Below are 13,466 nucleotides of genomic sequence, written 5' to 3'. Positions count from 1 at the left end.
TATATTGCAGTATAATCTGCATTTTCAAGTCAAGAGTTTATTTCCTTTACATATTTTTATTGACCTTTTATCTTCTGTGTCAGTGTGCTGAAGTGTGTTTCACTTTTCTTTCAAGGTTGCAGTGAAGTTTGTGAGTAAGAAGATGCAGAAGAAGGAGCAGGTGGCTCACGAGGCGGACATCCTCCGACATGTGCAGAATCACCAGCTGGTGGCGCTGTTGGACACATACGAGTCTCCCACCTCTCTGATGCTGATCCTGGAGCTGTAAGTCTGACCTAATTCAAGAAACACCCACCTTTAAACTTGAATTAAGTTACTGTAACACAGTTAACGGTTTTGTCTTTAACCCATAGTCTCTTAAAACTTTACATGTGATGAAGTTTAAATATTATATATCAGCAACTAGCTAGCTAGCTTAAAAAAAGTTGCAGAAATTTGAAGCAAAGTTTATGTCCCTAAATTGTTTTACGTCTTTTAAGGTTCATTACAAAGCAGCTATTGAGTTTTTAAATCATTCACAAAGTTTCTGTTTTTACTTTTCTGTAACTTAACTGTTAGCAAACTAGCTAGCTGGCTACATAATGCTATCAGTTATATTAGCTAGCATGATACCTAGCTACGAAGCTAACATTAACTCAACTTTGTCTAAACGTGACTTCATCAGGCTGGAGGATGGTCGTCTACTCGACTACCTCGTCGCCCACGATGAGCTGATGGAGGAGAAGGTGGCGTTCTTCATCAGAGAAACTCTCGAGGCCCTGCAGCACCTTCATACCTGCAGAGTAGCACACCTGGATCTGAAGGTTCCTTGCGCCTTCAATCTTTGAGATTTATTTACGTATCTACAGAAATGCTCTTTATGAAAATGATTATCTTCCATCTGTTTCTGAATCCTGTTTCTCTCTCCTCCAGCCTGAGAACATCATGGTCGACCTCCACTCTCCCACCCCGTGCATTAAGCTCATTGACCTTGGCGATGCAGTCCAGCTGTCCGCCCACCGTCGTTACGTTCACCTCCTTCTTGGAAACCCAGAGTTTGCTGCACCTGAGCTCATCCGTGGGACGCCGGTCTCCGTTGCGACGGACGTGTGGAGCCTTGGCGTGATGGCCTACGTGATGCTCAGCGGCGTTTCCCCATTTTTGGACGAATCCCCGGAGGAAACTTGTGTCAACATCTGCCGCCTGGACTTCTGCTTCCCGGACGAATATTTCCGCGACGTGAGCCAGGCGGCGAGGGATTTTGTGTCTTCGGCGCTGCAGCAGGATCAGAGGAAGAGGCCAAGTGCCACTTCCTGTCTGCAGCACCCGTGGGTAGGTCGTGGGGGTCCACATGGCGGGGAGTACTCCAAGAAGCCTCTGGACACGACGCGTTTGGCCACGTTCATTGACCGAAGAAGACAGCTGCACGACGTCAGGCCCATCACCAATATCAAAGGGCTGGTGAGCAGCAGCATGGGAAACACACTGTGACGGAGAGAAGATCTGAGTGTCCGAACACTCAGTAACAATCCACCTGTGAGGATACCAATAATAACAGTACAATACATTTTAAGCATTTAATTATCTTTAGTATTTATTAATGTGAGAGTGGGAAATGGAAACGGATAAGGATCTTCTTGTTAGAACCACTAGGTCACTCTGTCGCCTCTAGACCAAACCTTAGAAACAGAAAGAAATCATTGAAATTCATGGCTGTAAAATATTTAATTGTTGACCAACATTTCATCTGGTCTTTGTTCACCTACTATCAAACATTACCTACTGCCTAGATGCCCCATAAGAACCCAAAGAACCCGCTCAACTGACCACTGTGAGCAAGCACGATGGCAACATGTTCGGTTCTCTTTACATTAAAATGTTTATTTTTACAGGGAAAAATATATTTATCAAAGGCAACTGATTTGTTAATCCCAGCGTGGAGCTAATCTTAGTCTTTGTCCTTAACTTGGATCTGCAGAAGGTTGTTTCGTCTTCACCTGAGTCACAATGCTCTCGCTCAGGGACACTTGGGCAGTACCAGGACTGGCCTGTTGGTGGCCTCACTAGCCAACTGGATGACAGAGTCTGCGCCAATGTGGAGCATATTACCAGCCATGCTCAGTGAATTAGGCTAATATAAGTGAACATATGAAAGAGTTATGAAAGGTTTTTGACCACTAGAGGGCACTACGCCATCCAAAACCAGAATCAAACCCTGATAATAACTGTTATACACTGTGACAAATGTGCTAGTAATGTGTTTGTTGTCATTTAATTTGAGCTAAATTAAGATCATGAGAAACTCTGGAAGAAAGAAAGAAAAAGTCTGATCAATTTAATCAGATTGATCACCATGAAGATGTTTTAGAGTAGTTAGAAAAACTTCGGTTAATGTTGGTACTTAGTGAGTTGAGGTCAGGGTTCAGCAGCACTGACAGGCTTTTCAGTCTTTGCGGACTGAACCTTGGACTGTCGGTAGACTGTAGCTTCAGTGACAAAAAGTTAATTAGGGATAGTGAGTTTGAGGAACAGTGCGATGTTTAATTTAAACAACACCATCAAGAATGTCGTAGAAAACGTCCTCAAGAATGTTTCATTCAGGATGTCTGATGTGATGAGAGATGGTCAGTACAGAGTTGCCGTCAGAAGTAGACGTTTTCTCCATTAGCAAGAATGTTTAGCTAATTGTGGTGATTGTTGAGCATGTGTCCGTTTGGTCAGTTGTGGGAATTTTCTTCACAGTGAAAAATCAAGCAAAACTGAAAAGTTAGATGCTGAAGTTTCTCCTAAACTGCATCAAGCAAGAAACCTGGACTTGTGGATCTTTAAGTTTCCTGGATGATTCCAGGTAACAGGTCCGACTGTCACCTGTAGCTGCGATCTAACCCAACAACATCAAGTTTTTTTTGGACTGGATGCAACAGGATTGAGCGTTGCTGTGATACCTTTAAATTATTGAATGTTAATTTATTTCAGGACGGCGGTTGACATCATATTTGCAATGGTGACCTGGACCAGTCTGGTCTGTGCTGAGTGCAGCTGATGTATTGACTGAATCAAACCCAAATACACTGAGCTGAACTGAAGTCACTGAGCAGCTGCAGAACTGTGCAGCAGCAGAGTTTGCTTTCTGGATATTGTTGTGGTGAACTGCTGGAGTTTACATCAAATCACTGACTGAGCTGTACTGAACCGAACTGGACTGAACCATCATGAAATACAATCACCTGGCTTGAATGGGCCAGAAGCATCACATCAGAAAAAACTGAGGACTACTGGACTTGACGCAGGATTCCCGAGCACAGAAAAGGCACCGTGGAGAATGACATCTGTTCTAAAGGACACACTATTTGTTCGTATCACTGTTTACAAAAACTTGCTTAGGTAGTTTACAAAACAGTAGAATAATCAGGGAAAACCTGCATGTAAAAATCACCAGGGATGGTTTAGAAACCAGGTTAGAAATCTGTTTCTAGAAACAAAAACCTGTGACATTTGGTGTGAAGGTGGGAGATGAACTCCACCCTGAGACTTCTTTGTTTGTACATTCGTCTACCAGCCGCTGTGGCAAATCACCACCTGTGGTGTTTGGGTCTCATTCGTTTGGCTTGTAAATTAGCTCGAGTGGCGGACGAACTGGTCTTGGATTTAGCGGCTGCTGTGGCTGGCAGACAGAAGAGTCTGTTTACTGTCCTGTTTCTATTGATGAATGTAATTTCTTGTAGAATGTGTTCTGCCATTACAAGTGCTGTCCTCTGCTTTCACCAAATGCTTTCAAAGCCCCCCCCCCAGCTATTTTGCTTCCCTCCCAATTCCCCCAATAAGCATTTAGTGTACTACAATAGTAAGCATTTATTTTCATGCAAGTGGGGATGCAGAATGGTGCAAATGTAAGCAACCCACTGTTCGGTAGAAGCAACTATCACCTTTGATGTGTAGTACAACAACATCCATACAAATCTGCAAGTAATGTGATGTAAGCCTGTGTTTATCTGTGCAGCTGTAATGAGAACTATTCAGGTACCACCGGGTGCTGTTCATCTTCTCAGCAGGGACTTTGGATCAGTACTAAGAAATGTGGGACATGTTGTTTCTGCTTTTGAACTAAGAAGCGCTGGCTGTGGACAGACCGCAGTTTGAAATGTCAGCCTCCTAAAGGCAAAGACCAAACGGAGCAATCCTTCTAGATGAGGTTTTAGGTAAGAAAGACAAGATTTCTCTACCCAGACATTTCTGAGATACAGTTATCTGATCAATATATCAAGGTGTGGGTAAAGGTCTGCTCTTTGAGGGACTTCTTAAAAATCAAAAAAGATTTGCAGGAAGAATGAATTCCTCCTTAACACACACACATAAACATTAAATCTGAACGAAATCAACAAGCTACAAGGAGGAGGCAGGGCTGGTGAAAGGAGCCGCCGCAGGACATGACGTTGGTGTTGGCACTTCAGCAGAGAAACAGTGAAAAGTGTCAGACTGTGTGTAGTATGAATGTGATTGGCTGTTACCTGTCAGCTGAGAAGCCGAGCCGCCGATTGTGAAGCATGAATGAAGCAGCTGATTCCAGTCAAGTGTGACCTGAACGCTGAACCAACGCTGTGCTCCACATCCCCTGAACATACACAGCGTTACACCTCACATGTTTTTAATCCTCACAAGTCACACAACAGCTCGCTGTTAAATGGTTACAACAAAGTATAAATATGAAAAGTACTTAAAGTTAACAGCTTTCAACCTGGTCTTTTGTATGGAGACCCAAAGTGCTCAATATTATAAATGAAAGTTAATTGAATTAAATTAAAATGAAGTCAATCAATAAATTAAACAAATATTCAAATAGATAAATAAAGACAAATGATGTAATTTAATGATGAATTTGTGAAATGATTGTTATCATTGGGGAAAATGGCAATGATAAAAAAAAGATTAAAAACTGTTGGTGTTAAATAGAAATAATGTGTGATAAAAACTGGTTGAAATAACATTTCATCATATTGAGCTGAGCTTTAAAACTTTACAAGGTAACAACAATTTTCATGTAAAAAACAAAGTTGCAGTAGTACGCAAAAGTAGTATGTAGTTAAGTAAAGCGCAATGAATGAACAGTGCTGTCACATGTAAAGATCTGCCTTGTTTCAGTTAAAAAAAATAGTTGTAACATTTAAAAAATGTACATTAAACAAATAGAAATAATAATACCTGTTATAATAAAAATAGAATACAAAAATGGCAGCAGAAATAGCAGCATTAGCAGCATAGTATTGCTATTATTTATTGAATTATTGCATAATTTCATGGTTATATTACATTTTGTCTGTACTAATTTATATGATAATGTGTCATTCCTTTATTTAATATTTATCACTTTGGGTTTCCATACTTTACTTGGTGCAGAAGTGTGGCGCCAACATGGCTGCCACAGAAAACCTTCTACCACTAAACTCTTACTGCCTTCAGTTTATGCTAGAAAAACAGTTTTCACCATGACGATACATCTTTACAATCCTCATCAACACAAAAGTATATACACCGAGGATGAAGACCAGACTGTGAGACCCACAACTGAGCCTATCCTTCAAAAACCAATGAATCACGTACTCAGACTTCACTTCATTGGTCCCACATTATCTTTCAAAGAGCCTGAAACCTTCATTTTCTCTTTGTTTACATTTAAACCGAAGGAGTTAAACCTGTGCTATGTGTTATGGTATTTCAGCGAAGCACTCAGGGTCTTTATGAGGTCTAAGGTTTAACCCCGCCTTAAAATACTTCACATAGTCAACAATTCACCGGAATATTTAAGCTCTCCTGAGCTCTGTACTTCTGTCTCCGTGTGCAACCTCTGGAGTTATTTTATGATCCAAATCTTTGACTCTCCAATTGTTTTCCAGTCTGCCCCTCTGGATTTAAGCCGGTGCCCAGTTGACAGCTTGTAAATGGAGAATGGACAAATTAAAGTTTGATAATGCAGTAGCAGTGTACAGAATGTAAATTACTAGCTTTGTCTTAGCGTTTTGGTTTCTCTCAGTTCTTATAACCCGGGTCTGAGGCTGAGTTTTCACTCTCTGAAGAACGGCACTCACCTGTTGTTTGTCTAAACCACATAAGAAAGGATGTTCTAGTCAGTCGGGGACTGAAACAAAACACCAGTAAGTGAGTCAAAAACATGTCTCAAATCATATTGTCACTGTCCCGTCCTCTGGAGGCCCTCTGGTATTCACGTGTGCTCTGTGTTTGTGTTACAGTTGAGTCGGCTAACACGCCTCTTATCCAGGTGTACAACTGCAACCTACACTTACCTTTGAGCTTGGCTCTTGACCCTGGGAAAGTTAGGCAGAAATTCAATCATTTCTTCTGAGTTGAAGGCTCTACAGTCAACTTTAACCAGGTTCAGTAAAACAGGAAGCTCTTTTACTCAACATTTGCATGTTTTGTGGGGTTTGACTGGACTGGGACAACTAGCCATGACTACTTTGTTGGAAGTGAATCAGTACAACACCAGGGCTAAAGAGATACTCAGAAGTCAAAACATCATCATCTCAGGATGAGCCATCAACATCTGTCTTTATCTGTTTGAATATGTGGATCATATCCAAAAATATTGTAGATATTAATGTAAAAATGTAGATGTGAATGCACCCAAGACCCATTACAGTGACAACCAAACCTCCCCCCAGGACACTGTGCACTGAGAGGAGGTTTGTTTGTCAGAATCATCCAGAAACCAGAGAACATTTAACAAGGACAAGAGTTATGAACCTGCATGTCTGGGCAGCTGCAACCAGAGGTCGCCGCTTTATTAAACCTTCTAACAGACGTCTCCCGCTGCAGACAGACCTCCGGTTCTTCTTCTCCAAAGAGTTCAACTTCAGGCGGCGACTGTCCCAGCGTCGATTCAGTCCCAGTCCCACAATGCATCTGTCATGGCTTGGTGAGCCGCGTAGCACCGTGGTGGCTCCACCCTGTTGAATGCTAGTCCGCGCTGTTTCCTGATCGTGTCCATGCTGAGCTTTGTCCATAGAGAAACGTTATGCTGATGGCTTCACGTCGCTGTGTGAAGCAGCACACTTGTGTATAGGCTGCCTCTTCTTACCCCATACAACCTGCTGGTTTGTTACTTTACTAATAAAGAACCTGCTTGTTTGTATTTCTGCCTTTTACTGTATCATTCTCTGAAACCTTTGAAACCACTGTGTAAGGTTTTCTCTTGTCTTGTGGTGCCATAACATTTTAGATTCTTTGGCTGAACGTTGACATAGAAAGAAAGTTTAACTAGGTCACTTTCATTAATGATTCATTAATTTATTTATTCAATTATCCATTCAACATCTTTTGAAATGAGCAATGTGAGACTTACCACAAACTTTACATTACTCCTTCAGTTAATCCTTATGTATGTTTTAGGGTATTTTCTGAGTTCAGTGAGATTATCAAAATGTTCTGAACATTTTTAAGCTGGAATTAAGCTTCAAGCTCAAAGTTGTTTCAGACTGAACAGCTTTGTAGATTTTGTAGACAGTTAAACTAAGAATGAATGTGCTTTCTTTAAATGGCCCAAAGCTACAAATGTGACACATGAAGCAGTAGCTGAGAGTCCAGACAGTCGTGGTTATATTAGTCTTTCAAAATATTTAACTGGTAATAATAATGAATATTTAATACCCTATCTAGTGAACATAGTGGAGCATTTAGCAGATAGATATTTCCCTCAGGAGTTGGTGCAGACCAAAACCAGAGCTAAAAGCAAATGAATCTTCATCCAATGGACAGAAACACGGCTCCATATCACGATAACATTCCTGTGTATGTGCTGGAGTTTGCTAACAAGTTCAACAAATCCGCTTAAAAGTGATAATTTGTTAATGTTGTATTGACCACTGGTTTCTGCCGCCCCCAAGTGACCAAAGAGAAAAAAACTGTGATTGCAGGTTTTAAAAAAAAAAAAAAGCTGGAAAGTGTCTCCTGGAAATGAATAAAGTGAATGTGTTTGAGCCAAAATGAATCGGTTTAAAAAGTCAAAACTAATTTTCATGTGTGTGAACTGTAATGTTAAAACAAAAGTGATTGTGTCTTCCTTTATGTAATTTAAACTAATTTTAAACTTATTATAAATTAAATAAATACAAGCAATTGAACTTACTAAGCTGTATGCAAAGCCATAAAAAGGCAGTTTGTAGAATATCAGAGAAATATTATTTCACATATTCATTTTATATTTAAGTTTAGTTTAGTTTTTCAATCATTTAGTTTACAACCGTTCTCTTACCACATTGTGTTCATCATAGTTTTATTTTATTTTGTTTGTTGTAATGACCCTGTCACACACAGAAACACACGCTCTCTCTCTTTTACTCACACACACTGCCCTGCTCCCAGGTCAAAGCAAAATGCTGACCACGGCTACTTTAAACTCAAAGCTCAAAACACAACAGAAATGTGTGTGTGCGTGTATGTGTGTGTGTATAGTCACTCTGACTGCTTTTGTAAACCATCACAGCAGGTTAAACTCTCAGGCACTAATACAGCCTCAGTTAATGAAATATTTGCCTGTAATCTTGTAATAACCAGGGTCATTGTGTGGTTTGTGCTGTGGTTGTTCTGCTGCTGAAGAAATGAGATTTACACCACAGTAAACTGGACATGAATCAGATGGAAGACGTCGGAGTACAGAGTGGACGAGGAGGAAAAGGAGAAGTTGTAAATGTGGAGGTAAGTTATTGATTCCTGGGATTTTCTCACAAACTTTACATTTCAGATGCACAATAGAAACTTAGATTCACTTTTTTCACAGTGAACTTTGTATGTTTGAACACAAAAAATACAACATCTCTGTGTCGCTAAAGCCTCTGTGAGTTGACAGGAAAAAACAGTCCTCTCATATGTGCCTTTGATTGGGTTAAATTGTCAGAAGATCACGTTTCATACAGTTTGTTAGTGTTGAATAGAAAATCCACAAATTTTACACAGTAAAGTGTGTTTACACATCTGCGGGTGTACTCCTACTGTTAAAAACATTATGGAAGCATCAGTGTGCTGCTCTTTGTCTGAGCTGGGAAAGTTAGCTGGACATACATTCGCCAAACCAAACCTACAAGTTCTCATTCTTGGCTTCTCTTTTGTAAACATGACATAAAACAACACTTTAGATATAGCAAAAATTTCACTTTTGTGCGGCTTGTCCAAGGTTTGTTTTCAAGTGTGGAATGGGCTCATAGTTGCCTCTTGTGGCTAATGGGGAAAACCACTACTTCAACAAGTGTCCCCCCACAAGAAGAACCAAAGCATCTGTTGTTGCAGCAAATGCCCAAAAACAGCATGTTGAGGAGACAAAGCCTTCAAGGCCTTCTCTGCAGGCCGTACCATTTTTGAGAGGCTTAATTTTTTGTTAATAAAATATTACAAATTAATAATTATAATGTTATTCAAATAATTTATAAGTTATTAAAATGATTTATTTAAAGAACACGTTTTGGTTCGATTTCAGTTACTGTCATAACCATTAACCCAGTGTCCACTGTTGGAAGTGGAACTGCCGGTTTCTTCACGTTAAACAACAAAATTGGATTTTGTGGTGGACGCACCAGTGTGACGTCATCATAATCCACCAATACGTATTTCTTCGTGCCGTGGGGCACGCGATGCTATCTAGTTGGCATGCCACGAATGGGAACCGAGAAAAATGGCGGTTATTTTGAAATTGACATTGTGGCTCGGAATCCATTTTCCACGCGGAGTTTTCAAGATAGAAAATTAATATCTCAAAGGGAGAGACCAAGACATGAGCTCGGAGGGCTCACGCAGGAAGGCAACGGCTTCGCGAGGCATTTTACCGAAGCTAACTGTGTACGCTAACGGCTGGCTAACGGTTGGCTAACGGCAAGTGCCGGGAGTATGAACGGCCTAACAAACACTGACTGCTTGACTAAAATGTTGGTATTTCATATGACAAGATGGCGTTGGCATGATACATTTGGAAGAAGTTAGATTTTGGTTACGGAACAAAAGAATTTAAAACCAACAAAATATCAACGTCAGCTGTTGTCAGCCCTATGGCTAATTGACGTTGGCATGACTGACAGCTGCGTGCCTGCAGGAGTGACTGATGGATTTTGTTTTCAAGTGACCGGTGAGTCCTGCTGTGTAAATTATCTACAGGGTTGATTAAGGTTGTTGTTTGTAATACTTGAATTTGCTGCTGTGGTATATGTTTCCTTTCCTTTGTTGTTTGTTGACTCGTTGAGTTATAACTTGGTTTGCATAGCGTCAGCGTGTTGTTGGTTTGAGCCCCAGTCAACAGCTGTCGGAAGGCGATTTTGTGATGTGCTTATTTCGAGAAGTTGGTGACATAGTTTGCTATTGTTCTGATGTTAGTGGAGCTAACACACACGGCTGCCGCGGCTCAAGTGTAACAATGAGTTGCCATTGATCAATGAAGGACCAGTGGAAGACCCCACGGTCAACTACTATTAAAAGTAATTCAAGTCCAATACATATTTACACTCAGGGCACACAACATGAAAATACACATAAACAATATAGATGATGATGATGAAAATAAAAAAAAAAACCCTGTGAAGTCACCACATATTCATGGGGATAGCACATGCATCCCTTTATGTAACTGTTGTTGAAGTCCAATCAGTGGGATCAGAATTTTTTGTGTGAGGGGGTGACGGCAATTACCAGTGCAGTCTTCCTCTTACTTCCTCTCTCTCCATCCTCAGATCCAGCACTCCTCCTCTCCCTCCCCCTCTTCTTTCCCGTCTGCCTGGCGAGGCTTTGGGAGGAAGGTGACATTGCTGCTGCCATACGTCTGGCCCAAAGGCACTACAGCGCTGCAGGGAGTCGTGCTGCTGTGTGTGGGCCTGCTGACAGCAGAGCGGCTGGTCAATGTGCTGGTGCCTGTTTACTCCAAGAACATCGGTAAGCACTAGAAACAGAGGGTACTGCTGTAAATGAAGAGAACCTGATATTTATTGGTTCACATGAATATAGATAGGGAAATTCAGGTATGTGTTGAATTGTTCAAAATCAAAAAATTGGTGATACATAGAAAAACTGAAAGAGATGGAGGCCCATTCCAGAAGAAAAACGTGAGACGGGTGTAAACTAAAATTTGCAATAACTTACTTAATATTAAGGTAAATGCTATTTTGTATGCATCAAAAAGTATTCAAATATAACTTCTAAGATGTCTGAAACCCATAGATATTTGTCTGTGCAATATTTTATTATCCAAAGAAATGAATAGATAAAGCAACAAAACAGCAACTAAAACAAAGCTGTTACCGTCAGACTCCTGCTGCATTATGCTCATAAAACTCTAGATGGTAGTGTGCTCAAATTTTTAAAAGTGTGGTCAAACTTGTCTCCATGTGGTTTTCCTTGTTTTCTTCCTTCATTTGAATCCTAATTAACAGTTTAAGTTCTGCCAGAGCTTGATGAAAGTTTGTCTACATCCAGAATTTGTTGTGTGTTTTAATTGAATACATTTTCACAATTTAAAGCAAACCCCACTGCTTTGGTTGTGATTAATTGGAAAGTTTTTCTTGTTTTTGACCCCTCATCCATCAGTTTATGTGTGTTTGTGTGGCCAACACACTTAATAAAATAAAAATGTTAGTCATGGTGTCTTTAACCGTAACTGCTCTTTCGCAGCTTCTGTGTCTTGATTCAAACCTGATTTGACCTCAGCTGAAAAGTTTCAAACTGAAGATTATTGTCACAAACATTAAGCAGGGTAAATGCAATATAAGGCTTGTGGCTTGACAACCTCCATAAATATAAATTTATGATAAAAAATTAGCTTATAAAATGTACAGGGCAAACAAAAATAAAATAGCAACTGGAGTATCAATTAAGAGGATGCTTTTTTTTCATCAATTATGGTCTGTCCATAACAAACATGCCTGTGGTGGAGACGTGGGAACAGCCACTGTAAAGCTCTACTTGAAAGCAACACATTAGCCTCAGACAGCTAGAATAAGTACAAATGCAGAAAAAGTCTAATGTACAAAAAGGAAATTTATGGAGCAGATAAAGATATAAAGAAATATTTTCTTGGCCACAGATCTGACAAAAAGGTTATTTCAAAGGATGTCAGTCAAACTGAGGTACTGAATAGATGCCAGAGATGCATCGTACATCAACATAAAGTGCAGGCTGGTTTTCTCATTTTTTATAACACATGTTAGCTATGTGGGCTGGTATCTAAGGTCTGGTTTGAAGGCGCAACCAACCTTCATTTTCGTATACGAAGGATGAGTTTTGGCACACAACGGGAGGGTGTGTCATCATTTGCCAAGGTCTTTTGTCCGCTATTTTGTACGCAGGACTGCATCCACCACAAGGCAACGACCCAGAAGCCTCCACTTCAGAGGAAGTCAGCGTTCAGTTTGTCTTCAGCTACTTTTCCTTTGAGAAAACTGCCCGTTTGGCTTTTGGAGCTACATGAAAGTATAAGCCAATGCTGCGAGAATGAGGCCGAGTGCTGCTTTGTGTGATGAGGAAGGCGTGGAAGAGGTTTCGGGGGGGGTGGGTTGCTGTTGATGTGTATGTGTGTGTGTGAGTATGTGTACGTGTGTGTATGTGTGTGCAGAGGGTTTTCTGGGAGGTCACCCCTCCTGCCAGTCATGCTTAGCCAGCATTAGCGGCCTTTTTCGTGGAGTTAACACACCGGTACAACAGACGTTTTGTCTCCGGGTCCGACCCCGCCTCCCACCCTCTGACTCCAGGACCCAATGCCAAAGAGTTGAAAATACCCCCTGCTGAAAACACACACTGGAAAGTTAAAGAGTGTAGAATACACACATTTCTTCATTCATTTCTCTCAATCTTTTTATCTCATTTTCTCCCTTCTATTCTCCATGAGTCTCTCTCTCTGTCTGGATCTTCTGTTTTTCATCTTCCTCCCCTCCTCCCTTTATCTCTGTCTGTTTTTTTTTTTTGCATTTCAACCTGATTCCCAGCACTTGTAGAAAATGGTAATGAATGTGAATGAGAATGTGTCTGTGTGGCAGAAAGGGGAGTGTGTGTGAATGTTTTCACGACTGTGTCTGGATGTTTGGTTGGTTTCCACTGGGAGGACAAGATCATAGACCTTGATTAATAAAATGTTGTGGATTTAAAGTATAATAGATATTTATATAATAACAGTGAATCAAATGAACATGTGATAAAGGTGTTGCTCGTAGAGATGAACCTATGGAGAGTGACCGCCTGAATCTGCAGCTCCCCTCGGCTTTACAGAGCTTTGTAGAGAGTTTCAGCTCATTGTTTAGCTGTTCGCCTGCAACTTTACTGTTCTAAAAAGCCACTGCACACTAGCTGCTCAGCACATAACAGCAGACAGACACAGTTATAGACTAGCTGCTGAACACAGTGGAGCTTTTAGCAGCTAAAGGGCCAAACATTTCCCTCCAGTAGAGACCAAAATAAGAGCTAAAAGAGTGAATTTTGGACTTACAATCATCAAGTGTAACAAACAG

At 40.7% G+C, this 13,466-nt stretch overlaps 2 protein-coding genes across 5 annotated transcripts in view; both read left to right on the top strand.

The window, feature by feature from the left end:
• The window catches only part of kalrna (kalirin RhoGEF kinase a), a 141,340-nt gene extending 134,214 nt beyond the window's left edge, over nt 1–7,126 (top strand). For all 4 annotated transcript variants that reach the window (XM_056390017.1, XM_056390018.1, XM_056390019.1 and 1 more), the window contains 3 exons: nt 116–264; nt 665–803; nt 913–7,126. In XM_056390017.1, the coding sequence (XP_056245992.1) occupies nt 116–264; nt 665–803; nt 913–1,470 (846 nt within the window). In that variant the 3' untranslated portion in view covers nt 1,471–7,126. The remainder of the gene's footprint in view (nt 1–115; nt 265–664; nt 804–912) is intronic.
• A 1,493-nt stretch (nt 7,127–8,619) lies between these two features.
• abcb6b (ATP-binding cassette, sub-family B (MDR/TAP), member 6b) overlaps nt 8,620–13,466 on the top strand; it is a 30,186-nt gene continuing 25,339 nt past the window's right edge. The window contains exons 1-2 of the mRNA XM_056389541.1: nt 8,620–8,688; nt 10,671–10,902. Coding sequence (XP_056245516.1) covers nt 8,620–8,688; nt 10,671–10,902 — 301 coding nt within the window. The remainder of the gene's footprint in view (nt 8,689–10,670; nt 10,903–13,466) is intronic.

Source organism: Seriola aureovittata, chromosome 11 (assembly GCF_021018895.1).
Source record: "Seriola aureovittata isolate HTS-2021-v1 ecotype China chromosome 11, ASM2101889v1, whole genome shotgun sequence".
Classification (NCBI taxonomy): Eukaryota; Metazoa; Chordata; class Actinopteri; order Carangiformes; family Carangidae; genus Seriola; species Seriola aureovittata.
This window is presented reverse-complemented; position numbering and strand designations above follow the sequence as displayed.